The sequence below is a fragment of the Prinia subflava genome, chromosome 22 (assembly GCF_021018805.1).
Source record: "Prinia subflava isolate CZ2003 ecotype Zambia chromosome 22, Cam_Psub_1.2, whole genome shotgun sequence".
Classification (NCBI taxonomy): domain Eukaryota; kingdom Metazoa; phylum Chordata; class Aves; order Passeriformes; family Cisticolidae; genus Prinia; species Prinia subflava.
Genome location: NC_086268.1, coordinates 3244850 through 3269264, shown reverse-complemented (window position 1 = coordinate 3269264; position 24415 = coordinate 3244850). Strand labels below are relative to the sequence as shown.

Sequence of the window (24415 nt, the reverse complement as noted above, 5' to 3'; positions counted from 1 at the left end):
CTCTCAGGCTGCCAGCACCGAGGCAGCCTCGGCTGATTTCTTCCTCTTTCCCTGTTCCTTCCCCTTTCACATCCTGCTTTTTCAGTCCGAGCCTCACTCTTTTGTCACCCCTTCACGCCTGTTACATCCTCCCTGTCTCTTTCTCTCCCTGCCAGGACCCGGCTGTGGCGCTCCTCTCACTGCCCACAAGGGGTGGTTTTAGTGGAAAATTCCGGTTTCATCAGCCTTGCCCAGGCCATTTCCCGTTCTGGCTGAGGATGGCAGAGCAGACAGCTCTGTCTGCGCTCCCTGCTCTGACACTCGGTGTGTTCACTGCACACGCACACAGCCGGGTGTGAGCACCGTGTGTTTATTCCAAATTCGGTGCAAGCCAACACTCTGTGGGGCAGTGGGGACTTTTAATCCAGAAAGTTACACAGCAGAGAGTTGGGACATTTTGCAGGATATTAAATTAAAGAGTCCCTACTTCTGTTTCCCCGGGGAAATTAGCACAGACCTCAAGCAACTGTTTTCTCTCATATTTGCAATTCTCAGGATCTTAAAGGCATTTGCATAATATTTCATGGTGTTAAATTAAAGCTGCTTGTCCATTGGGATTCTCAGACGGTTTGGGGGGTGGTTTCCTTTTCCTTTCCTTTCCTTTCCTTTCCTTTCCTTTCCTTTCCTTTCCTTTTCCTTTCCTTTCCTTTCCTTTCCTTTCCTTTCCTTTCCTTTCCTTTCCTTTCCTTTCCTTTCTTTCCTCTTCCTTTCCTTTCCTTTCCTTTCCTTCCTTTCGCTTTCCTTTCCTTTCCTTTCCTTTCCTTTTCCTTTCCTTTCCTTTCCTTTCCTTTCCTTTCCTCTTCCTTTTCTCCTTTCCTTTCCTTTCCTCCCTTTCCTTTCCTTTCCCCCTTCTTAGCCTCCCCCCCTTGTTCCCTTCTTCTTCCCATCTTTCTCCTCTTGTTCTTCCTTCTTTTTCCCTCTTTTTCCTCCTTCTTTTCCCTCTTTTTCCTCCTTCTTTTCCCTCTTTTTTCCTCCTTCTCTTTTCCCTCTTTTTCCTCCTTCTTTTCCCTCTTTTTTCCTCCTTCTTTTCCCTCTTTTTCCTCCTTCTTTTCCCTCTTTTTCCTCCTTCTTTTCCCTCTTTTTCCTCCTTCTTTTCCCTCTTTTCCTCCTTCTTTTCCCTCTTTTTCCTCCTTCTTTTCCCTCTTTTTCCTCCTTCTTTTTCCTCTTTTTCCTCCTTCTTTTTCCTCTTTTTCCTCCTTCTTTTTCCTCTTTTCCCCTTCCTTTTATCCTTCTTCTCTGCCTTCTTTTTCCTCTCCTTTCTTCTTTCTTTCTTGCTTCTTTCTCCCTTTTCTCCTCCTCTTATGCCCTTCTTTCTTCCTTTCTTTGGCCCACTTTTCTCCCTTCTTTGGCCCACTTTTCTCCCTCCTTTCACCCACTTTTCTCCCTTCTTTCGCCCACTTTCCCCCCTTCTTCCTCCCCTTCTTTCCTCCCCTCTTTCCCCCTCCTTTCCCCCATCCCTGCCGATTTCCAGCAGCAGTCCGGAGGGGCTGACCCGCGCCTTCCCCGCGGTGTTTGAGCCCCGTCCGCGCTCTCTTTGCAGGGAAGATGCGGAGGCACCCAAGGCTCACCTCGTCAAACCCAGCTCCTCCTCCTCGGGCTCCCGCAGCTCCCGCTCGGGCTCCTCCTCCACCAGGTCCACAGCCAACAGTGCCTCCCGCAGCCAGCGGACTTTGTCCACCGAAGCCACCCCGCACCTCACCCCTCCCCAGTACAGCCAGCGGCAGCTGGACAGGAAAGAGCTGGAGCCGAAAAAAGTCGATTATAATAACGTGGTGAGGATGGCAGTGCCCGCGGTGATGGTCCCCGCGCAGAGCCGCGCCTTCCAGACCGTGTGAGCACCCTGGGCCGGCCAGAGCGCCCCTTCACACCGCAGCAGCCACTCAGCATCGCTAGGGTAGCTAATTCTGTCCCCGGTCAGCTTCATCTTCCTCATCACTCGGGATTATTCACACCACCAGAAGCCCTCCCACTCAATTCCTTCTGAACATCTTCCAGCACTGAGGTTCTGATACGGACTTAACAAAAAGATATTTGGAGGGAAAAGGGAGCTTCTTCTTAAATTATCTTTTTTTTTTTTTTCATTAAAAATGGAACACTGAGCATTTAAAACCTCCGACAGCAAAGCGCTGTACGAGTGAAAAGAAGCCAAACCTCAGGATTTTTTAAAAGGGATCAACAGAGACTTAAAGATGCATCATATTCCAGAGAGGTTTTGTGCAGAGGGAGAAGCCTCTTGGAGTGGTTTTGGAGAAGTTTCTCGAAAATGCATTGTCTTAAGTGAAGATTTTGAGGCTGAGCATGTCCAGCCTCAAAGGGAACTGACAGGTGCTTCACATTTTCTGCATTCAGCGAGATACTGGAGGCTGCAGCTAAAGTGGAAATCAAAGGATCACTCCCAAAGGACAAGAGATGCAGTATGAAGGTGTCTGAACTAAACTCTGTATTAAAGAAAAAAGGACCTTTTCTGTCAAGAAAACAGAGGTGCTTTAATTGCCAGAATAAACTTAGGGCCAGGAGCCTGACTCTGCTTCCACGGGCAGCACTGCAGGGGTGGCAGAGGAGCCTTAGAGAGAGAGGAGAGCTGGGCACTGAATCCAGCAGGGAGGCAGTGCCCAGGGGAGGGCACCAATGCACCAAAAAGCCTGGATGGAGCCTTTGGAACAGCTCTGGTTGTTGGAGAATTGGCCAGGTCTGGGGGGAGCTGTGCTGGAGGAGCCTTAGGGGAAGTTCTTCCCGAGACTGAGTGAACAGCACACCTGAGCTGACCCCCAGGGAAGGCCTGGAGGATTCCCTGACACAGGAAAACACACCTGGGACAGGTAAACAGGCACAGAACGCTGCTCCCTTTAGGAAATCTTGGTGTGTGCTGTCCCACTCCCACACCAAATGCTGGGCCACGTGCCAGAGCTGAGGCTTAAACCTTTAGCAAGACTCTTAAAAAATGCAAGAATTGTAAAAATTACTTTTTGTGAGCAACCAGGTTAAGTGTTTCCACAGAATATGGAGTTAGGAAAGGATAGGAGATAGGGACAGATGCAGAATTCTGTCATTGATATTTTCCTCTGAAGGACTTGGCTCTGACCACCGCTACACACAAGACACTGAGCTTGTAGGTTCTAGATTCCTGTATTCCTAGATTGGTGATTTTCTGTTTAAAAAAATGAGGGTGTTTGGGTTTTTTTCCCCACTCGAGGGAGGGAAAGGGTTTCTGCAGTTTGTGGAAAGAGCCTACAGAAGATGGATGAGCACAGAAGAACCACAGATCTATAATTCTTTCACTCCAGGATTGTCATTAATCTCCTTTTCTGACTGCAACCCAGAATTCTAATTTCTTTACTTGAGATCTTTGACAACCAGATCAAAGCCAAGCCGTGCTCAGGCTACTTCCACATGGGAAAGAGTTTTCACACTTGCCCTACACTATGTGAGAATTCCCAGGAGCAGTCACTCAAAATTCCACTGCTTTCTCTCCCCCAGATTTAACCCCTGGCAGGACAAATCACGGATGCTGTGCAGGGAAAACAATCCCAGTTTTACATCAGGGAGACCTGCTATGGGGTGTTTGCTGAGCTGCTCCTTCCATGCCAGCTGCTGCTGGTGGTTTCTCTGTCATTTCGCCCTGGAATGCTCCAGGAGCACATCCCTGGATCATCTGTGTCTGAAGCAGCAGCTCTGTGTGTCTGTGACTCCTCTGCTGTTGTTTTTTCCCAGAGCCCTGAAGGCTCAGGCACTCCAAAGCACTCCCAAGCCTTTCCAGAGCTGGGAAAACTCCAGCAGCAGGAACAGGATGGTGAAAGCAGCTTGTGGGTTCCTCTGTGGGTGCTCCCTGTGCTGCACCTGAGCATCCTCACCCCGTGCACAGAGACCCGGGAGTGCTTTTGGTGTGCCTGAGCCTCCAGGAGCTCCTCACCACAAACCAGGGTGACAATTCCAGCAGCTGAGCTGGCCACAGGCTCTGGGGCAGCTTTAGTCACAGCCCAGACTGGTTATTAGCAGAGAGGAGGCTCTGCAGCCTGGAGGGAGGAGAATTTGCCCTGGCAGGTTTTCCTGGAGCCTTTGGGCAGCCCTGGCAGCCTCTCCTGCCGTGGAACCACCCTGATGGCACAGCCTGAGAGCTTTGGGAGCCTTGGGGGAGGCCAGGAGAGGCTGGAGCCTGCTCTGGGGGATCGATCCTGGCTGCTCCAAGCCCTGCTGGCCTGGAATTTCCAAACTCTGTCGGGATGCAGGCACTGTCCAGGTATCTGCTTCAGCCCACACATCAGTGATTCACAGGGAAGGGGAAAGTTCATCACCCAAAGGGATCATTCCAAAGGGATTCTAATTTCCAAGCTCCAGCCGACCAGGAGTTGCACAAGGGAAGCAAACAAGCCAAACCCCGTTTTGTAAAATAGTGTATTAAAGCATTTACTGTCATATACCAGCTATTACTTGTGTGATTAAATGCCTACCATGTTATGTAGCTTTTTGTTTCTCAGCAGCTAAACTAAGCTTCCATCTCTGCTACCTGCTATGATTGGTGTACTTGTACTGTGTCTGAACAACTCAGAGGAAAGCAAATATTTATTATTGATTCCTTTGAATCAATGATTTCATAATTTTTTTTTGGTTGGTTGTTTTATAAATAAAGGTGCTGCAGCTGAAGTGCTGCAGCTCAACTCAACTCGTACCATTTTCTGTGGTGTGATGTGTTTCATGCTGTCAAGCTGAATCCAAGGGGGAAAGAAAAGATGGATTTAAAAATATCATTTTTAAGCTAAGCAGGCCTATGTGCATATTTGCATGGGAAGCGTGGGGAAGCTGGGCTTTTTTTCCTGGGTATTTTTCAGTCTAAATTAGGTGGCATTTCACAAAAGATGTGAAACCCTGGGTGATACATGGAAGTAAATGTGGGTTTATCCTCCATGAGGCCATTTCACCTGGAATATTTTGGCTGAGGACTCAGGTGCTGGAAGCCAACCTGGTAAATAAATAATGCCAGCACAACCCCTGGTGGCTCCATCCTGGCCCTGCTGTGACCTTCCTGCTGAAGCAGCCCACGTGCTTGGCTCTCCTCATGAGCTCTGAGGTGAGGAGGAAACCTTGAGCTGTGCTCAGCCAGTTCAGATCTCTGCAGATAAACCCCTGGAGCCAGCCAGGGAGCTGGGGGTGGCATTTAGGGTAGCTAAAGGTGCTGGGGGTTGATTTCTCTCAGCCTTCTTTCCCCCCGGGGTGTTTTGCAGAGGTGTCCAGACAGCAGCAATCCTCCTTGCTGAAATCTGGGAGCAAAAATTGCGACATAATTAGGCAAAAATTTAAAACAAAGCAGGGTGACAACACAGTGGTCTCACAGGTGTGTCCCTAATTCAAGAGCAAACTGCTCCTGGTCCCACTGGAGCTGATGACATTAAAAACCCTGAGTAGGTGACACGCTTTGAGAGGAGTTGTGCAGTTGCAGAGTTTTGCACAGGATCAGGAATTTGGGGTTATTTTTAACCCGGAGCCGTTTGTCCTGGCACACTGAGAGAGGGGGGGAACCCCGCGGGAAAGGAAAGGGAGGGCCTGGGAAATGTGTGATTTTCAAACTTCAGCAGATGCAAGTGTTATATAAATAATGCTGCTGTGGTGAGGAGGAATGCCTTTGATAATCTCCCTTCTCCTCCCAACTCTGTTTTAAACGCTGAAAGGAGAAGCAGTGCTAGACCCTTAATACACTAAATTCCCTCCCAAAAATAACGTTTCAATCCATAATTTAAAAAAAATACCTCCACACTAATTACTTAAACTAAGTACTTGAACCGGTCTAACCTGCCAAGCTCGAATTTTTGTGATATCAAGTAAACGAGCTCCTTTTGTCCAGTTTAACAACCTCTGATTTCTGATGGGATGAGTCATTTGCAAACTGCCCTCCTCCCTGCACTGACTCACTGCAGTTTCAGGCTGCCTCCCCTTGCTCTCAGCCTGCTCTCCGGAGTGTGCCTGCACTTCTAAATGTCACTGTGGCATCCCGAGGTGCTATTCTTAGGTCCCACCGAAATTCTGCCCATGATTTATTTGAAAGGAAGAAACAAACCCCAAAAAACCATCCCAAAGGCGAACAGCAAGGGCTTTGTGGTGCGCTCAGTGTGAATCACGTGTTGGGCTCAGTGTGAATTACGCTGAGGAGCATCTCTGGAGTAACCCTGGAGCAGAGCAGCCTGTACTGTGGCCAGGGTGGAGTGTGCTTGGCACGCCTTACCTGCCCAGGTGTGCCACGGTTCCTGCGGGGTGCCCTTATCTCCAGAGGCACATCTGGTGCTCTGTCACACAGAGCTCCTTCCCCCTTCTGCACCCAAATCCTGCTGCTGTTCAAATTTTGGGGGGAATCCTGGGGAGGGTTCCCCGGGAGCCCCCCAGGCTCCAGGGGTGAACCAGAGGATACCATTTCAATAAAATACAATCCCACAAAATCCCAGCTCCAAACCCGTGCCCTCGGATGCCACCCCAAAATCCCCGTTCAGGGGCCAGCCCTGTGCGTGGCAGGGAAGGACAGGAGGCACAAACGGGAGGGACACCGGGGACTTTGTGTGGCACTGCTGGCGTGGGGCTGGGTCTGTGGGTGGCACTGGGACACCAGTGAGCCTCACGTCCCCTCCCCGAGGTCACCCCAAACGATGTTGGCACCCTTGTCCAGGATGTGGCTGCACACAGCGATTTATCACAGACAGACACAAGGAACGGCTGAGGGATCTCTTCCTGTGTCCCTGTGGTGGATTTTTAAGTGCTACCAACAGCGTTTTTGTCTGAAGTCAGCCTGGGAGAAACCCAAATGGTTTTTTGTGAAGTTTTTACCGCTTTAAATGGAAGTTCCTTTGCCTGTTTTCTCAGTGTGCCTGGCCAGGACTCGGTGTTTGTGTTCCCTGCTCCCTGGTTTTCCTCTTGGCCTTTATTCCATATAAACACTGCACAGGGTGCAGGTCACAGCCCCGAGCGTGACCTCGGGCGATTCCCGACCTCTGCCCAGCTCCCCTCACCCCTAGTGCAGTAAATATAACGGCATTTATAACACCTAGGGACACCACAAACCCACGCTTTCCCTCCATTTCCCTCTCCACGGAAATAAATCCGCGCTGGGAGCTGGGTTATAATAATAAATAAATCCTCACGCTGGGAGCTGGGTTATAATAATAAATAAATCCACGCTGGGAGCTGGGTTATCCCCGCAGCACCCACAGGCCGAGGGGGGACACCCTGTCCTTGCCTTGGGCTCAGGCTGATGATGGATGGGAACATTTAGGATGGGTTATAAAGCCTGGAGATGCTGAGGTGGCTTTTGCTCTGTGGAATAAGCAGTTCCAGCGTCTAAACCACCACAAACGCGGCTTCCTGCGAGAGAAACAGGGCGCGGGAGCAAACCCAGGAACGCTCCTTTGCCTTGCACAAGGGAACATGGAGGGTGCTGATTATTGTTCTTGGGAGATTTACTGAGCACACGCTGCGGGAAGCGCTGGGGAGACGCCAGGAAAGGGCTGCCAGCATGAGAACGGGGAATGCCGCCGCTCCTGAGGGGAAGGAGGGATCTGGGCGGGCACAGCGGGGCTCGGCAGGCACAGGGGGATCCCTCAGAGCTGTGCCTGGGGGTCGCCCCTCATGGCGCCGCCATCTTGCGCTTCCCCTTGCCCGCCGCTCTCCTTCCCCGCCGCCCTCTATGCAAATCACCCGCCATTCCCGCGCGCCCATTGGCCCCTCCCGCCCCATTGCGAAATATGCTAATAAGGCCCTGGGGCGCCGAGCGGCGATTGGCTGAGCCGCCTGTCCGCTCCCCGCCCCCCGCCCTCCATGCGTGACGTCACAGTAGTAGCGGGTTCTGATTGGCCGAGGCGCGAGGAAAGCCGCGCCCGCCGCGGGGTTTGGGGGGGCGCGGGGAAAGCGCATGAAGGTTCGAGAACGCGGGGCCGGCCGGCGCGCAACGCCCCTTTCCGGCGCGCGTCACTCACAACGCGGACCAATCACTGACCGGCGGGAGGGCGGGATCCGCGCGCTGATTGGTCATAGCCGTGCAAGGGAGGCGTGGCCTTCTGGAAGGTTCTGGGTGGGTATAAAGGGGCGGCGCGGCGGGCGCGGGGCATTGAGCGAACCGGAGCTGAGCTGAGAGGCTGCCCAGTGTGTGAACGAGAGGCCGGGCCGGACTGCGGGTAACGGGGCTGGGCGGGGCAGCGTGCGGCACGGGAAGGGTGTGCGGGGACGCAGCTGCTGTGGAATGGCCTGGGGAGGGTGCTGGAGGCAGCTCTGGGAATGCCTGGAAAAGGCGGGCGGCTCTCCCGGGTGGCTCTGTGTCCTGAGGAACTGTTCTGATGCCGGGATGGGGAAGGGATAGCGGGTACAGGCCCATTTTGGGGTGCGGTGCCTTTTTTTTTTTTTTTTTTTTTTTTTTTAATCCCGGCATTTGTACGATTTTCTCCTTTATGTGATCTGCCGCGGGAGGGGGAGGAGCGGGGACTCTGCCTTCTCCGCCTGCCCCCATTAGTTAGGGCTGAGCCGGGGGAGGGGAGGGCTGGAGGAGACGCAGCGCCCATCTTGCCTCGCTGGGGGGCGGCCTGGGGCTGCGCCGGGGCAGAGCGGGCGCTGCAGTGCCCGGCGCTGAGGCGGGAAGGAGCCGCGTGGGGGAAGAGCGGCCACGTGTGGGCTGTGGCGGGGGACGGCTGGAAGGGGGGCCGGTGTCGCACGGGGCTGGGGCCGTGCCAGCACACGCGGCCCGCCCTGCGGGGACTCCATTTCCCGGCAGCCCCCGGGCACGCCCCGCCGCCGTGGTCACGTTGCGCGGGAAGCGCGGAGCACGCTGGGAGTTGGAGTCCCGCGGCACGTGGTGCGGGGGACGCCCAGCGGCGGAGGCGGGGAGCGCAGCCGGGGTGCGCTGCAGGCCACGTGGGATAACGGGGCCGGAATTCCGGGATCGGCCGGAACTCGCAGCGGTTTAGGCAGGAGGGAATCCGGTTACATTCCCTTGAAATAAAACACATTCCCCTAAACCAGCTTGCAGCCCCACCAGCCTCCTTTTGAACACTTACAGGATGGAGTAGCCACAATTTTGCTGCGAGACTTGAATACCAGCTTCACTTTTAACTAAATTATTCTTATTTTTTTCATTTTTTTTTAATTTTCCAGACAAGATGTCGAAGGGACCAGCTGTTGGGATTGATCTTGGCACCACCTATTCCTGTGTTGGCGTGTTCCAGCATGGGAAGGTGGAGATCATTGCCAATGACCAGGGCAACCGCACCACGCCCAGCTACGTGGCCTTCACAGACACAGAGAGGCTCATCGGTGATGCTGCCAAGAACCAGGTGGCCATGAACCCAACCAACACAGTCTTCGGTGAGGCTGCAGGATTGGCACACTTGGAGGGATTCAAGAGATTTTTCTTGCTTGTAGGAGTTTTTAACAGCAAGGCCAAAGCTTTCTCGTAGCAATTAAAGCATCTAAATGTCTCCTGATCTGGATACAGCTGTATTATTGGAAGTTTAAAGTTATTAGTTATAAAGTGTTTGTCTTATAGCAGATTTTTCATGATAGCCAGTCTTTAATAATCCTAGTCAGGTGTCTCAGCCTGGTTTGTGGCAGAGCGTTTCCAGTATTTTTGATGTAAAAGCAATGAGTTTGTGCCTATTACAGAGGCACAATTAATTATTGTTTAATTGTTAGTAATTAATTATTAAATCTTTACAAGGCAGTAATAATATTAAGGACAGTGATCTAGGATTTTCTGCATTTTTAGTAAGAATTTTAGGTTTTTAGTTAGCAATGACCATAATTAATGTGGTAAAACCATCATTTCCAGATGCAAAGCGGTTGATTGGGCGCAGATTCGACGACTCAGTGGTGCAGTCTGACATGAAGCACTGGCCCTTCACTGTGGTGAACGATGCTGGCAGGCCCAAGGTGCAGGTCGAGTACAAAGGCGAGACAAAGAGTTTCTACCCAGAAGAAATCTCTTCCATGGTTTTAACCAAAATGAAGGAAATTGCAGAAGCTTACCTTGGAAAGGTGAGTGTAGGACTAAAGCAGAATGTGGTGAGTAATTCTGGGTGAGGACTGACATCCCTAACTGGGCTGTTTGCTCTGTTTGCAGACTGTTACCAACGCAGTAGTGACTGTCCCAGCCTATTTCAACGACTCCCAGCGCCAGGCAACAAAAGATGCTGGAACAATCGCAGGGCTCAACGTCCTGCGGATCATCAACGAGCCCACAGCAGCTGCCATTGCCTATGGGCTGGACAAGAAGGTAGGGAGGGGTCGCTGTGGGCAGTGAGTAAAGTGTTCTAGTAGTAGTAGGAATGGAGTAGTGTAAGTGGATGTTTTCTCCAGGTTGGTGCTGAAAGGAACGTGCTCATCTTCGATCTGGGCGGCGGCACCTTCGACGTGTCCATCCTGACCATCGAAGACGGCATCTTCGAGGTGAAATCCACGGCAGGGGACACCCACCTGGGCGGGGAGGACTTCGACAACCGCATGGTGAACCACTTCATCGCCGAGTTCAAGCGCAAGCACAAGAAGGACATCAGCGAGAACAAGCGCGCCGTGCGCCGCCTGCGCACCGCCTGCGAGCGCGCCAAGCGCACGCTGTCCTCCTCCACGCAGGCCAGCATCGAGATCGACTCCCTCTACGAGGGCATCGACTTCTACACCTCCATCACCAGGGCTCGCTTCGAGGAGCTCAACGCCGACCTGTTCCGCGGCACGCTGGACCCCGTGGAGAAGGCGCTGAGGGACGCCAAGCTGGACAAGTCGCAGATCCACGACATCGTGCTGGTGGGGGGCTCCACGCGCATCCCCAAGATCCAGAAGCTGCTGCAGGACTTCTTCAACGGCAAAGAGCTCAACAAGAGCATCAACCCTGATGAGGCTGTGGCATATGGGGCAGGTAATTAATTATTAATTGATTGCTGTGCAGCAGTTGGGGTGGTGCAAACTGCTGATGTAGGTGCTGGGTAAAACCACTAAAGCAGTAGGGGTTTCCCTTGGACTTGCAATGATGAATCAGATTCCAAAGCCATTCGTAGTTTCCACCAGAAGTCGAAAGGCTTGTGATGGTTTAAGTACCTTCCTTGGATGTCTGAGCGAGCCACGTGCACCGTCCCAGTTCACAGTTTGTTTTTTGCAGGGTTTTAATGCTGTTGTGTCTCCCCCAGCTGTGCAGGCTGCCATCCTGTCTGGAGACAAGTCTGAGAACGTGCAGGACCTGCTGCTGCTGGACGTGACCCCGCTGTCCCTGGGCATTGAGACAGCCGGGGGGGTGATGACGGTGCTGATCAAGCGCAACACCACCATCCCCACCAAGCAGACCCAGACCTTCACCACCTACTCTGACAACCAGCCCGGGGTGCTGATCCAGGTGAGTACAGGACACTCTGTTAATACCTCCCAGGAAATTCTAGGCCAGAGTTGTCCAATTCCTGTAGTTTGTAAATCCCTGGTTGCTGTGATGAAAGTGATTCCAAAGCCATTCGTAGTTTCCACCAGAAGTCGGAAGGCTGCTGTTGGTCCAAGTTCCTTCCTTGGATGTCTGAGCGACCACATCCCCTCAGGGTAATAATTAATCAACCCATTATGACTTCAATGACATAATGTGATGGATTTTCTCCTCAGGTGTACGAAGGAGAACGTGCTATGACTAAGGACAACAACTTGCTGGGCAAGTTTGAGCTGACTGGCATTCCCCCTGCCCCCAGAGGGGTCCCTCAGATCGAGGTCACCTTTGATATCGATGCCAATGGCATCCTGAACGTGTCTGCTGTGGATAAGAGCACTGGCAAGGAGAACAAGATCACCATCACAAACGACAAGGGTAAGGAGCTGCTGTCCTGAGGGTGGGGGAGCACTTAAACATGGGCTGTGCCTGCAGTTTGAATCAGAACTTGGCTGCAATCAGCATTTTCACAAGGGTTTCTATCTGTGTGAGCTTTTTTTTAATTGCAGTAATTAATGAATTCATACAAAGGCACATTCTGGGCCTCTTCTGCCCCTCCAGCTTTGAAGTGTGGAATGTTTGGGGGTTTGAGTTCATTCCCTAAAAATGACAGAGCCCTAACTCAACTCGTGTGTTCTCTGCAGGCCGCCTGAGCAAGGAGGACATCGAGAGGATGGTGCAGGAGGCAGAGAAGTACAAGGCAGAGGACGAGAAGCAGCGGGACAAGGTGTCCTCCAAGAACTCCCTGGAGTCCTACGCCTTCAACATGAAAGCCACCGTGGAGGATGAGAAGCTCCAGGGCAAGATCTCTGACGATGACAAGCAGAAAATCCTGGACAAATGCAATGAGATCATCAACTGGCTGGACAAGAACCAGGTATGGCAGATTAAATTCTGTGTTCAGCTCAGGCTCTGGCTGAGCTGCAGGGGAAGGTGCAGGCTGGAGGAGAATCCCTGGTTGCTGTGATGAAAGTGATTCCAAAGCCATTCGTAGTTTCCACCAGAAGTCGAAAGACTGCTGTTGGTCCAAGTTCCTTCCTTGGATGTCTGAGCGACCACAGAGAGCCTCCCGTGTCCCCCCTCCCGTGTCCCCCCTCCCGTGTCCCCCCTCCCGTGTCCCCCCTCCCGTGTCCCCCCTCCCGTGTCCCCCCTCCCGTGTCCCCCCCCCCGCCCGCCTTCCAGGAATGTGTTAGAGGAGATAATTTATTTGTTCAGTTTTATCCTGTTCCAGGGGGAATGTGAGATGTTAAACCAGGCAGGAACAGTGCAGGCCTGTCTCGGTGGTGTGGCTAAACCAGGAGGGATTGTTGAATGTGCAATCCAGGCAGTGCAGAGGCGCCTGAGCTCTTTGTTTCTCTTGCAGACGGCCGAGAAGGAGGAGTTTGAGCACCAGCAGAAGGAGCTGGAGAAGGTCTGCAACCCCATCATCACCAAGCTGTACCAGAGCGCGGGAGGGATGCCCGGGGGGATGCCCGGAGGCTTCCCCGGGGGTGGAGCTCCCCCCTCGGGCGGAGCCTCCTCCGGCCCCACCATCGAGGAGGTGGATTAAGGACGCTGGGAAATGCATTCCACTGGCAGGCAGTGTTGGAGAGACCCCCAGCCTGGGGGCTGCAGTGAAGGACCCAATCCTGTAGGCACATCTGGGTTTATTTTGCCAGATTTAAGTACTCCAAAACTGAGCTGCTGTTATAAAAAAACAAAGAAATTAAAGCGAAACAACAAAACATTTTTTTTTCTGGGCATTTTAAATACTTGAAAATGTGCACAGGTGGGAGATGAATACCGTTGCACTTTACAGTACTGTAAATGAGTGGAAATGCAATTCATGTCCTAAAGAATAAAAACTATTTAATGGGCATCACACTGTCTCTGCCTTCACTTGTTTGTACCAGCTGTCCAGTGTAAATAAAGGAAAAAAAACCCAATATAAATACAGGAAATTGCTGTTTAATTAATCATCAGTGGGGAAAAAAGGTTTGGAACCAGGTGCTGTGGAGCATTTAGGATCTGGATGGATTTTTGGGAGAACTAAATAAAATGGGTTATTACTGACCTGTGCTAGGAAATCTCAGAATTAACTAGGTTGGAGAAGACCTTATAGTTAAGTCCAACTTAAAAATTGCATCTTGCAAGTACAAAAATAGTGGGTAATTAACTTTTATTTACAAGTTCCTAGCTGAGTATCTCAGCTTGCACTGGTGGCTGGAGTTGGAGAATTTGCTGGCTGGGGAGGTGGCTTTGGGTGATGTTTTCAGCAATAATTGAGAATTTCTGAGTACATTATGAAAAAAACATTACTGTATGTATAAAAATAGTACCGCTGGAGAAACAAATAAAATTTAACTAGAGTCAGAAAATATTCAAATGGTACCAGAGGAGGGAATTTTAATTCATCCAGTCCAGGGCTGACAAATATTTGGGGTTTGAGACCCTGTGAAATGCCCAGTGTGGGGCATCACCCACCTCAAAGAAATGATTCTTGAGCCATTCCTGTGAACTCTGCCCTCCCCTCCCTCAGGGCAAACCCTGGTCCCCCAAGTTCCGAGTGTTTCACATCATTTTAGGCTTGTGCCGGAGCTGGGTGTGGTATCTGAGCACTGCGTGAAGAAAATTTAATGTGTAAAATCAAAATTCTTAAAGCAATCATGGAATTCTTTGCCCGCTCCCTTTCACGGGCACTCGGGGGTTTGGCTGTTCCTGTCACCAAATTCCTGTGTCCCCTTTTCTGTCCTTAGCTCCACACACTGAACACGAGTCCCCACCGTGCTCTGGGACATCCCTGGGCTGAACTGGGGCCAGAACCATCCCGGAGTTATCCCTGCTGGATCCCAAACCCTGCAGAGAAATTCCCTGTCCCAGCCCAACCCGGGCCACTTTGGCTCGGGACAGAGTGACAGGGCTGTCCCCTGCTGTCCCCATGCTGCACCTCGGAGAATTCCCTAATAACAACCAGGGAGTAATGAAATATTAATTAACATCAAACAGGGAGGGAAATTAGGATTAAACACGTTTTAATTTGGGGACCCTGCTGGCACTGCTGGTGCTGGGCCACCAGATAGCAGCACCTGCCCAGGGAATGGCACAGAGGTGCCTTGGCCGGGCCTCGGGGTTTGAATCACATCACCCCAAAATATTTGTGGTGTTCAGCGTGAGCCAGAGCAGCACCCCCCATAGCAGTGTGCAGGGTTTTGTTGCCTCGAGGGCCACGGAATGGAAATGGGGTTTGCCAAGTGGTGTTTTAGGGATTAAGGAGGTCCTGGGGGCTGTCAGAGCTCAAACTCACAGCCTGGGGGGGCTCGGGGGTAAATCCGACAAACACAGCCCAGGCTGGGGCAGGTGGGACCCCGAGGGGACAGCAGCTCCTGGACCAGGGCATCAGGCACTTGCAGTGAATAAAGGAGGGGAAAAATACCAAATTTATGGGATTTTTGCTCTGATCACAACCAGGGAACCCGAGGAGTTGTCTGCAAAACAGAGGAGCTGGTTTTAGTTTACCTCATGGGTAATTTGGAGTTCTTGACTTTGAGATATTTCCATTCCTTTTCTCTATAATCTTGAATTCTTTTTTTCACCCTTTATTAATAAAACAGAATTCAAGGTTTTTCTTTTTGTGCTAGGATGGGTGGGTTTGTGCCCCTGGGAGGGAATCGGGGCTGTCCCTGCCAGCCAGGGCTGCCCTGAGCCTTTGGAGCTCCTGGAAGTGGGGCTGGCATGGGCTGCTTTATGAACCACAGCAGAGAATGACTGAAATAAAGCATTTTTCTGAACACATCCACACGTTTTGTGTGTTTTGGGGGATTATCCAACATTTAAAAGCAGCACCAGGGCACCCAATCCTGGTACCTGTGGGCAAGGTGTGCATTTATTGCCTTTTCTCGGCACACACGGGCACTCAGCACCCTCCTCCTCCTCCCTGCTCTTCCTCCACTCTCCCTCACCACCACCACCCCCCTTCCCTGCTGATTTCCCACCTCTCTTCCCGGGAATGATTTCCCCCCGGGGCAGCAGGACTTATTTCAGTCATCCAATCTCCCCGCAATCTTTACACATGAAATATTTAGCCCGGCCCTGGCGAAGCACACCGAGTGTTAACGTGTCACGGGCTGCCTGCAGACAGCATTAGGCTGTAATTTGAAAGTGAGTGAAGTGATAATGCCACGCTCCCTGCTTTTGTGAGCCTGCATTAATGCAGCTCTGCCAGCGCCAGGCATCGACTCCCACTAATAGCGCGAGGGAGGGTGGCAAAATTGGGGCTGATGCAGGAAATAAAGGGTATTGACCAGCCCACTGCAGTGCCACAGCGGCCTTTAATCTATTACTGCCCTCCATGGGGGGGTTTTAATGCAGCTTTAGTGGCAATCACGTTCCCAGTCCCACTCTGCCTGCTGGGAGGGCGCAGGGCTGGGCTCAGGCTGCGGCTCGGAGCTCATGGGTATCGATCGTGGCCAGGCTCAGGGGTCTGGGTTATAATTATTTCATTAAACCGTTTAATGGTTATCAAATATGAACCCCTCTCCTGGTCCATTTAGGAATTGTGGCGATTGCTAATCCATGTCAAGCTCCTCTCGCTGGAATTGGCTGATGCTCCCGAGGGCTCGCTGGGGTTCTCCCTGCTGGGTTAATCCCAGGAGAGCCCCTCTGCCGTGGCACAGGGATTTGGGGTTGTGTCCGGGTGATCCTGCAGTAAAAACCATCCCGAGTAAGAACAGGGCACCCCGGTGCCCTCTCTGAGCTGTTTTTGCCATGGTGGGGTCACAGTGCAGGAGATGCTGGGACTGTTTCCACACTCCAGGAGCTGGAGCTGTGCCAGGGCAGGCTCAGGCTGGATTTTAGGGAAAGTTCTTCCCTCAGAGGGTGCTGGGCACTGCCCAGGCTCCCCAGGGAATGGGCACAGCCCCAGGAGCTCCAGGAGTGTTTGGACATTGTGGGATTCTCTGGGTGTCTGTGCATGGCCAGGGCAGGACTGGATGTTCCTGTGGGTCCCTCCCAATTTAGGATATTCCACGATTCTTTTGGAACACATTCTGTGCCTCAGTTTCCCATTTGACCCATGGAATTGCTCTTTTTAAACTCGTTTGGTGTTTAGGGATGAAAAGGGCCAATTATGACCCAAATGTTCCTCTCAGTCCAGGACAGGCTGTTCATGCCTGTGGGAGAGGGAGGAAATTCCCCTTCCAAAGTGTTCTTGAACCCTTTATGAGAACACAAAACACAGTTCTGTTGTTTTTCCCTCAGAGCCAGGCCATGGCTGCAGCCCACCTGATCCCAAATGTTTGAGGCAGCTTTTAGAGCACTCAGGAAAAGCACAGGCTGCAGCTGCAGGAGCTTTTCCCTCTTCCCAAGGTGTGTAAATCTCCACAGGAGCACCTTTACTGGCACAGACCAGGGGGTTTTGGGGGGCTCCTCTTGGTTCCTCACCTTCTGGAGGTGCAAGAGTTGCTCCTGGCACAATCTTTGTGCGATTTGGGCTTGGTTTTCTCTGTTAAAATTAACTGTGAATTCCTCTCCATTTCACTATTCCTCCTTGTGAGTGCCACATTAGGTCAGGCTTTAATTCCTGGAACTGGAAAATCCCAGAGGAGCAGTGGGAGCCCCAGGGACTCTCATCAGCCGCCCCAGGGCGCCCTCCTGCCCTCTGTCCCACCCCAAATCCCACAGAGGGATAAAACCTGGATGAGCCCGGGCGTGGGGAGCCTTTGGAATGCATTTGTATTCCGGATCCATTGGAAGCCTGTACTGGCTGGCACCTTTCCATTAAAGCGCGGGATGCTGTGGAAGAAGCTATATCTTAATTTGAACAAAGTGATTCCTGTTTCTGTGGGCAGGCAGAGCAGTTCCTGCAGAGTCCTTTATCAGTATTCTGTGCTGCCTCCTGGCAGCTGCTCATTTGCTGTTGCCTCAACCTGTGCTGACCTCATTTTCTCGCACAGAGCAGTGAAGGATTTGGTAAAAATTAGTTATATTAGTGGCTCCCGATCCAGCCAGTTTATTTGTGATATGACAAATATTTCAGCCATTAGGATCTTTCCATCTCTTAGCAGCTTAAATGCACTCACTTATATTCCAAATCACTGCTTAATTTAAAAGCCTATTTGTGCAGATTGTCGCAGGCAGGGAGAAAAGCTGCGGAACACTCACCCCTCGGAACGGGGCTGTGCAGAGCCGGGGATTGGATCCCCCACTCCAGAACTTCACACGGCCACTAATGACTGAGAGCCCGCCGGGAGCACAGAGATTCCAGGGGGAGGGATGGAGGGATGGGGAGCAGGGCAGGGAGGGAGGGAGGGAGGGAGGGAGGGATGGAGGGATGGATGGATGGAGGGATGGATGGAGGGATGGAGGGGTGGATGGATGGATGGATGGATGGATGGATGGATGGATGGATGGATGGATGGATGGATGGATGGATGGATGGAGGGGTGGATGGAGGGATGGAGGGATGGATGGATGGATGATGGATGGATGGATGGAGGGGTGGATGGAGGGATGGAAGGATGGATGGATGGATGATGGATGGATGGATGGAGGGATGGATGGATGGATGGAGGGATGGATGGAGGGATCCATGGATGGAGGGATGGCTGAAGGGAAGGATGATGGCTGGCTGGATGCATGCATACATGGAGAGATGGAGGGATGGATCCATGAATCCATGGATGGATGGATGGATGGATGGATGGATGGATGGATGGATGGATGGATGGAGGGATGGATGGAGGGATGGATGGAGGGATGGATGGATGGATGGAGGGATGGATGGATGGATGGATGGATGGATGGATGGATGGATGATGGATGGATGGATGGATGGATGGATGGATGGATGGATGGATGGATGGATGGATGGAGGGATGGATGGAGGGATGGATGGAGGGATGGATGGATGGATGGATGGATGGATGGAGGGATGGATGGAGGGATGGATGGAGGGATGGATGGATGGATGGAGGGATGGATGGAGGGATGGATGGATGGATGGATGGATGAAGGGATGGAGGGATGGATGGAGGGATGGATGGAGGGATGGATGGATGGATGATGGATGGATGGAGGGATGGATGGATGGATGGATGGAGGGATGGATGGATGGATGGATGGATGGATGGAGGGATGGATGGAGGGATGGAGGGATGGATGGATGGATGGATGGAGGGATGGATGGATGGATGGATGGAGGGATGGATGGATGGAGGGATGAATGGATGGATGGATGGATGGATGGATGGATGGATGGATGGAGGGATGGATGGAGGGATGGATGGATGGAGGGAGGGATGCCAGCTTTTCCAGCCAGCCCATCCCTCCAGGTTCTCCTTCCACTTCCAGGAGGCTTCAACTCTTCCTTTAGAGGCTTGTACATTTTTATTATTTATTACACATATTTATATTTTAATTTCTTTTTATTTGCTGGGGATCACATCAGGATGTGACCCCCGGGTTGCTTTAAGGGACAGGTGCAGATCCCAGTGAAACCCCAGGAGCTGCTGATCCCGGATCCGCCCGGCTGTCCTTGTTCTGTCGCTCTCTGTATCTCCCTGAGGAACTCCTCAGTGGTTCTTTGAGAATTGTTTTTTATTTTGGTTTTGGTTTTGTTTGTTTGTTTGGGGATTTTTGGGTGTTTTTTTGTGGTATTTTGGGTTTTTTTTTTCCACCCAAAGCTGGGAAGCAAATGCAGTTTGTGTGATTTATTTTCTGCCTCTTCCCCCCTGGAGCTCAGCTGGGATGAGACACACCAAACATTTCCCTTGGACTTTCAGGAGCTGAAGTTGATTTTGGAGGAATAAAGGATGCACAGCTCAGCCCAGTAAATCTCTGCCTCTGGAGCCTTCACCTGGGGCCTGTGCGTCCTTCCTGCCCCTGCTTTTCCCTCACCTCCTTCCAGGGAGTGATCCCGAATCTCACCGAGCTGGATTTGATGGATTGCAGATCTCTGGGAAGAGAAGGAATTCACCAGCTCGAGGAGGCAGTGGCCAAAATATCGTTTCCTTTGAGGGAAGGGTTTGTGTTCGTGGAATTTGCCCCTCATTGCCTGCTCCAGATAATCCTGCAGAGCATCCTTAAGGTCGTTAAGAAATAAGGGAAAGAATTTATAAGTGAAATTCTTGGAATTCTACTCCCATGGAATTACTGCTGATTCCTGTGTCAAACAGCCGGGATGTTGGAACTCAAATTTAAACATAAAATAGCTCTAAGGAGGTTTTACAGTAGTTTATGGTAAAGGATTCTGACTAAAAATAATTATCCTCGATAAATCTGCCTGCACATTCCACAATTAGGGAGTGATGGAGACAGATTTAATTGCAAGGAAAAAGCTTCACAAACCAGAGCAAACTGTAATTCTTGCTCAGCCTCACTCCCCAACTTGCAAGGCTCTGGGAGTTCAGATGCTGATGGAAGTGGATCGATTTTCCCCTATATTGAAAGCTCCCAAAAAAATAAAACCAACAACTCTCCTCAACAGAAAAAAAAACCCCAACCCACCTCCCGGGCTGCAAGTCCCATGGTTCCAATTAAAATCACCTGTTAACTTAAAAAGGTCTCTTTTTAAAAAGGCTTTAAAAGATTTTCATTTAATTGATTCGATGTAAAATGCCCTTTACAATTACCACTATAAACTACTTGTTTCCCACTGAGTAAGACCCAATTTGAGATGTTTATCAAGACTTTGCACTCTTTCCACTCTCCATACTGAGTTCTTAAATTCCTTATTGACAGCTCGCATCTGTCAGCCAGGGATATTTTTAGTTTGTGGCAAGAAAGCTTTTAAAAGGTTGTAATGGTTTGATTTTGAAGTCTCTGTAGCCTCAAGAAATAAATCAGCTCTGAATGGCCTCGGAGCAGGAAAATGCCAGGATTTCACCAATTTCTCAGCATTTCCGTGAAGGTTGAGTGCAAAAATCGCCCTCGGTTTTGTGTCATTTTTATCTCTTACCATGAACTCCTTCCCAATTAATTGGGTCCTCCTCAATCTCTGACTTTGTGGGGTTTATTTAGGACCTTGGGGCTTTGCTGATCCCTGTGGGTGCTTCCAGCCCAGAATATTCCATGTTTTGCCCTCAAAAGACTGATGACCCCCACAATTCCATTCAGATGGATAAAAACAATTTATTTGAGCCCGTTTGCTGTCTCGTTGTGCAGATTTAATTTCATTTTCTCAGCAAGGAAAGGGTGGTAAAGGATGCAGAATCAAAGCCCAACTTGTTGGGTGTTTGAGTGGGTGAAGTGGATTTTGGCTGGGGAGTTTCCTTTGGGGAAATGGAAATTCCCTTTTTTATTTTTCCTTTCCTTTTCCCCTCCCCTTTTCCTTTCTGCTCTCTGGGGAAAGAACAATTCCCCAATTCTTCACCCCAGCAGCGCGGAATTCTTGCACTGCTTCAAGAAATCAAAGAATTCCTGCAATCCCAGCTCTCAGAGCTTGTGAAATGTGAATATTTGAGCAGCAAAAGCTCCTTTTTCTGCAGTTTTACACCTTTGAACTGGGAAAAAAAGAATTCTCCAACTCTTCAACCCAAAGATGGTTGAATTCTTGCAGTGCTTTCAGAAATCAAACAATTGCTGCAACCTCAGTTCTTAAAGCTTGTGAAATACAAATATTTTAGTAGCAAAAAATCATTTTTCTGCAGTTTTACACCTTTGACTGAGGAAAAAAAATCTCCAAATCTTCAACCCAGGAGCATTGGAATCTTGCAGAGCTTTGAGAAATCCAACAATTGCTGTAACCTCAGTTCTTAAAGCTTGTGAAATACAAATATTTTAGTAGCAAAAATCATTTTTTTGCAGTTTTACAGCTTTGAACTGGGAAAAAAAAGAGAATTCTCCCACTCTTCAACCCAAAGAGGGTTGAAATCTTGGAGTGCTTTGAGAAATCCAACAATTGCTGTGACCCAGCTGTCATAACTTCTGAGACAGAAATATTTTAGCAGCAAAAATCTTTTTTATGCAGTTTTACACCTTTGACTGAGGAAAAAAAAAGAATTCTCCAACTCTCCACCCCAGGAGTGTTGAATTCTTGCAGTGGTTCAAGGAATCAAATGATTCCTGTAACCCCAGAGCTTGTGGAATACAAAATTTTAGCAGCAAAAATCATTTTTCTGCAGTTTGACACTTTTGACTGAGGAAAAAAAATTCTCCAAATCTTTAATCCAAAAAGGGTTGAAATCTTGTAGTTCTCTGAGAAATAAAAAACCTGCTGTAACCCCAACTGTCAGAGCACGTGAAATATGAATATTTGAGCAGAAAAAAAATCCTTTTTCTGCAGTTTTACACCTTTGAACTGGGAAAAAAAGAATTCTCCAACTCTTCAACGTTGAAATTTTGCAGTGCTTTGAGAAATCAAACAATTGCTGTAACCCAGCTCTCACAACTTATGAAATACGAATATTTTAGCAGCAAAAATCCTTTTTTTTTTCTGCATTTTGACACCTCTGACCCCAGGGAGGGCAGGATCCCTCTGCAGAGGATGGAGATGCTGGAATTCCCTTTTCCCAGGAAAAGCAGCAGCTCCCGTGGATTTGGGAGTCCTTCAGGCCCCAAAATGAAGAGATTGGATGGAATTGAGCAAATATCAGCCCAGGAGGGGATTTTTTTGCTTTTCTGCCTTTCTCCAACTTTTTTTTGGGAAAAAAATGACAATTTTGGTGCTGCTCAGCAGCAACACCACAATTTCTCTTCAAAAAAACTGATTTTAAGTGTGCTTGAACCCAACCCAGCTCTCTGAGCTGGGCTTGCTGCTGATAAAAACCCCTCCTAAATTATCAAAACCCATCCTAAATTACCAAAACCTGTCCTAAATGATCAAAACCTGTCCTAAATTATCAAAACCCCTCCTAAATTTTCAAAACCCCTCCTAAATGACCAAAACCCCTCCTAAATTATCAAAACTCATCCTAAATTACCAAACCCCTCCTAAATTATCAAAACCCCTCCTAAATTATCAAAACCTTTCCTAAATGACCAAAACCCCTCCTAAATTACCAAAACCTTTCCTAAATTATCAAAACCCTCCTAAATTATCAAAACCCCTCCTAAATTATCAAAACCTGTCCTAAATTACCAAAACCCCTCTTAAATTATCAAAACCCTCCTAAATTATCAAAACCCTCCTAAATTATCAAAACCCCTCCTAAATTATCAAAACCCTCCTAAATTATCAAAATCCCTCCTAAATTATCAAAGCCCCTCCTAAATGACCAAAACCCCTCCTAAATTATCAAAACCCCTCCTAAATTACCAAAACCCCTCTTAAATTATCAAAACCCTCCTAAATTATCAAAACTCGTCCTAAATTATCAAAACCCCTCCTAAATTACCAAAGCCCCTCCTAAATTATCAAAACTCGTCCTAAATTATCAAAACCCCTCCTAAATAATCCAAACCCCTCCTAAATGACCAAAACCCCTCCTAAATTACCAAAACCCCTCCTAAATTATCAAAACCCCTCCTAAATGACCGCAATTACAGTTTGATAACAAACAGAGTTTATTTCCACATTTTAAAATTCAATTTTTTACCCAGACCAAGAGACAGAACCTTCCAGCCCCTGCCTAATTACAAACCACAGCAAGGTGATAAATATGGGCGTAATTACGGGGTTATTGTAGGAGCTTAATTAGGAGAGCTGTAATTAGCTTATTTTTCCCAATTTTCGTGGAGCAGCTAACAAAAATCAAATGGAAAAATCTTTTAATTTAAAAGGCGTTCTCAGCATAGGGGTCTTGGAAGAGATTTAATTATTCATTGATAACTATGAGGTGGGGAAATCTCTTTTTTTTTGTGCCAGGAGTGGTAAAAAGTGAGCAAAAAAATGAGAAATATCCAGCAGGTTGAATTTTGGTGTCAGCCCATGAAGAAATCTGGGAGTTGTCTCCTTCACTTCAGTGAGGCTTCATTTGCAAACTTTAATTTGCAAAATTTAATTTGTAAAATTTGCTTCTTTTATTTTTTGGGAGGTGAGGGGCTGCTGGGCACTGCCGAGGAGAGCCTGGGCTCCCCAAGCACCCCAAATTTCCTTTTTTTTGGTCTTCAACCACCCTAAATTTCCTTCTTTTTGGTCCTCAAGCACCCCATATTTCCTTCTTTTTGGTTCTAAAACACTAATAAAATAAATAACCACTCAAAAAATGCTCACTTTCCTTAAAATTAAACAAAATAACCAGTCAAGAAATGCTCACTTTCCTTAAACTTGACCAAAATAACCAACCAAAAAATGCTCATTTTCCTTAAACAAAATAACCAATCAAATATTGCTCATTTTCCTTAAAGTTAAAAAAAATTACTAATCAAGAAACACTCATTTTCCTTAAAAAAAACCAACAAAAAATTTCTTGTTTTGCTTAAAATTAAACAAAATTACCAATGAAAAAATGCTCATTTTCCTTAAACAAAATAACCACTCCAAAAATGGTCGTTTTCCTTAAACTTGAGCAAAATAACTCATCAAAAAGTCTCATTTTCCTTAACAAAATAACCAATCAAAAATGCTTATTTGCCTTTAATTTGACCAAAATAACCAATTAAAATTGCTCATTTTCCTTAAACTTGACCAAAATAACCAATTAAAAATGCTCCTTTTCCTTAAACAAAATAACCAATCAAATATTGCTTATTTTCCTTAAAGTTGAGCAAAATAACCAGTCAAGAAATGGTCACTTTCCTTAAAATTAAACAAAATTACCAATGGTAAAAAAATGCTCATTTTCTTTAAACAAAATAGCCACTCAAAAAATGCTCATTTTTCTTTAAGTTGAGCAAAATAACCAATCAAGAAATGCTCACTTTCCTTAAAACTTGACCAAAACAACCAAGGGAAAAATGCTCATTTTCCTTAAGCAAAATAATCAAAAATAATCAAAAATTGCTCATTTTTCTTAAACTTGACCAAAACAACCAACTAAAAATGCTCATTTCCCTTAAACAAAATAACCAATCAAATATTGCTCATTTTCATTAAAGATG

General features: G+C 48.7%; 2 protein-coding genes and 3 non-coding genes across 5 annotated transcripts in view; all 5 read left to right on the top strand.

Moving 5' to 3' along the window:
* Positions 1-4699, top strand: part of CLMP (CXADR like membrane protein) — a 52286-nt gene extending 47587 nt beyond the window's left edge. The window contains 1 exon segment of the mRNA XM_063418039.1: positions 1580-4699. Coding sequence (XP_063274109.1) covers positions 1580-1874 — 295 coding nt within the window. The 3' untranslated portion in view covers positions 1875-4699.
* Positions 4700-8033: 3334 nt separating this feature from the next.
* Positions 8034-13322, top strand: HSPA8 (heat shock protein family A (Hsp70) member 8). Its single transcript, XM_063417697.1, has 9 exons — positions 8034-8189; positions 9160-9369; positions 9833-10038; positions 10124-10276; positions 10360-10915; positions 11184-11386; positions 11641-11839; positions 12106-12338; positions 12825-13322. The coding sequence occupies exons 2-9, from the start codon at positions 9165-9167 to the stop codon at positions 13008-13010; spliced, it is 1941 nt and encodes a 646-aa protein (XP_063273767.1). The 5' UTR covers positions 8034-8189; positions 9160-9164; the 3' UTR covers positions 13011-13322.
* On the top strand, positions 11019-11115 carry LOC134561245 (small nucleolar RNA SNORD14). Its single transcript, XR_010082876.1, has one exon. It is a non-coding gene; the product is annotated as a small nucleolar RNA SNORD14 (small nucleolar RNA).
* On the top strand, positions 11469-11565 carry LOC134561247 (small nucleolar RNA SNORD14). The gene has a single exon (XR_010082878.1). It is a non-coding gene; the product is annotated as a small nucleolar RNA SNORD14 (small nucleolar RNA).
* Positions 12420-12516, top strand: LOC134561246 (small nucleolar RNA SNORD14). Its single transcript, XR_010082877.1, has one exon. It is a non-coding gene; the product is annotated as a small nucleolar RNA SNORD14 (small nucleolar RNA).
* Positions 13323-24415: the final 11093 nt, after the last annotated feature.

Excerpts from the sequence above, each read along its gene's own strand:
- HSPA8 (XM_063417697.1), top strand. The coding sequence starts at position 9,165 with ATGTCGAAGGGACCAGCTGTTGGGATTGATCTTGGCACCACCTATTCC. Across the intron at positions 10,039-10,123 it reads CAGAAGCTTACCTTGGAAAG|ACTGTTACCAACGCAGTAGT; the intron begins GTGAGTGTAGGA and ends CTCTGTTTGCAG. Across the intron at positions 12,339-12,824 it reads ACTGGCTGGACAAGAACCAG|ACGGCCGAGAAGGAGGAGTT; the intron begins GTATGGCAGATT and ends TTTCTCTTGCAG.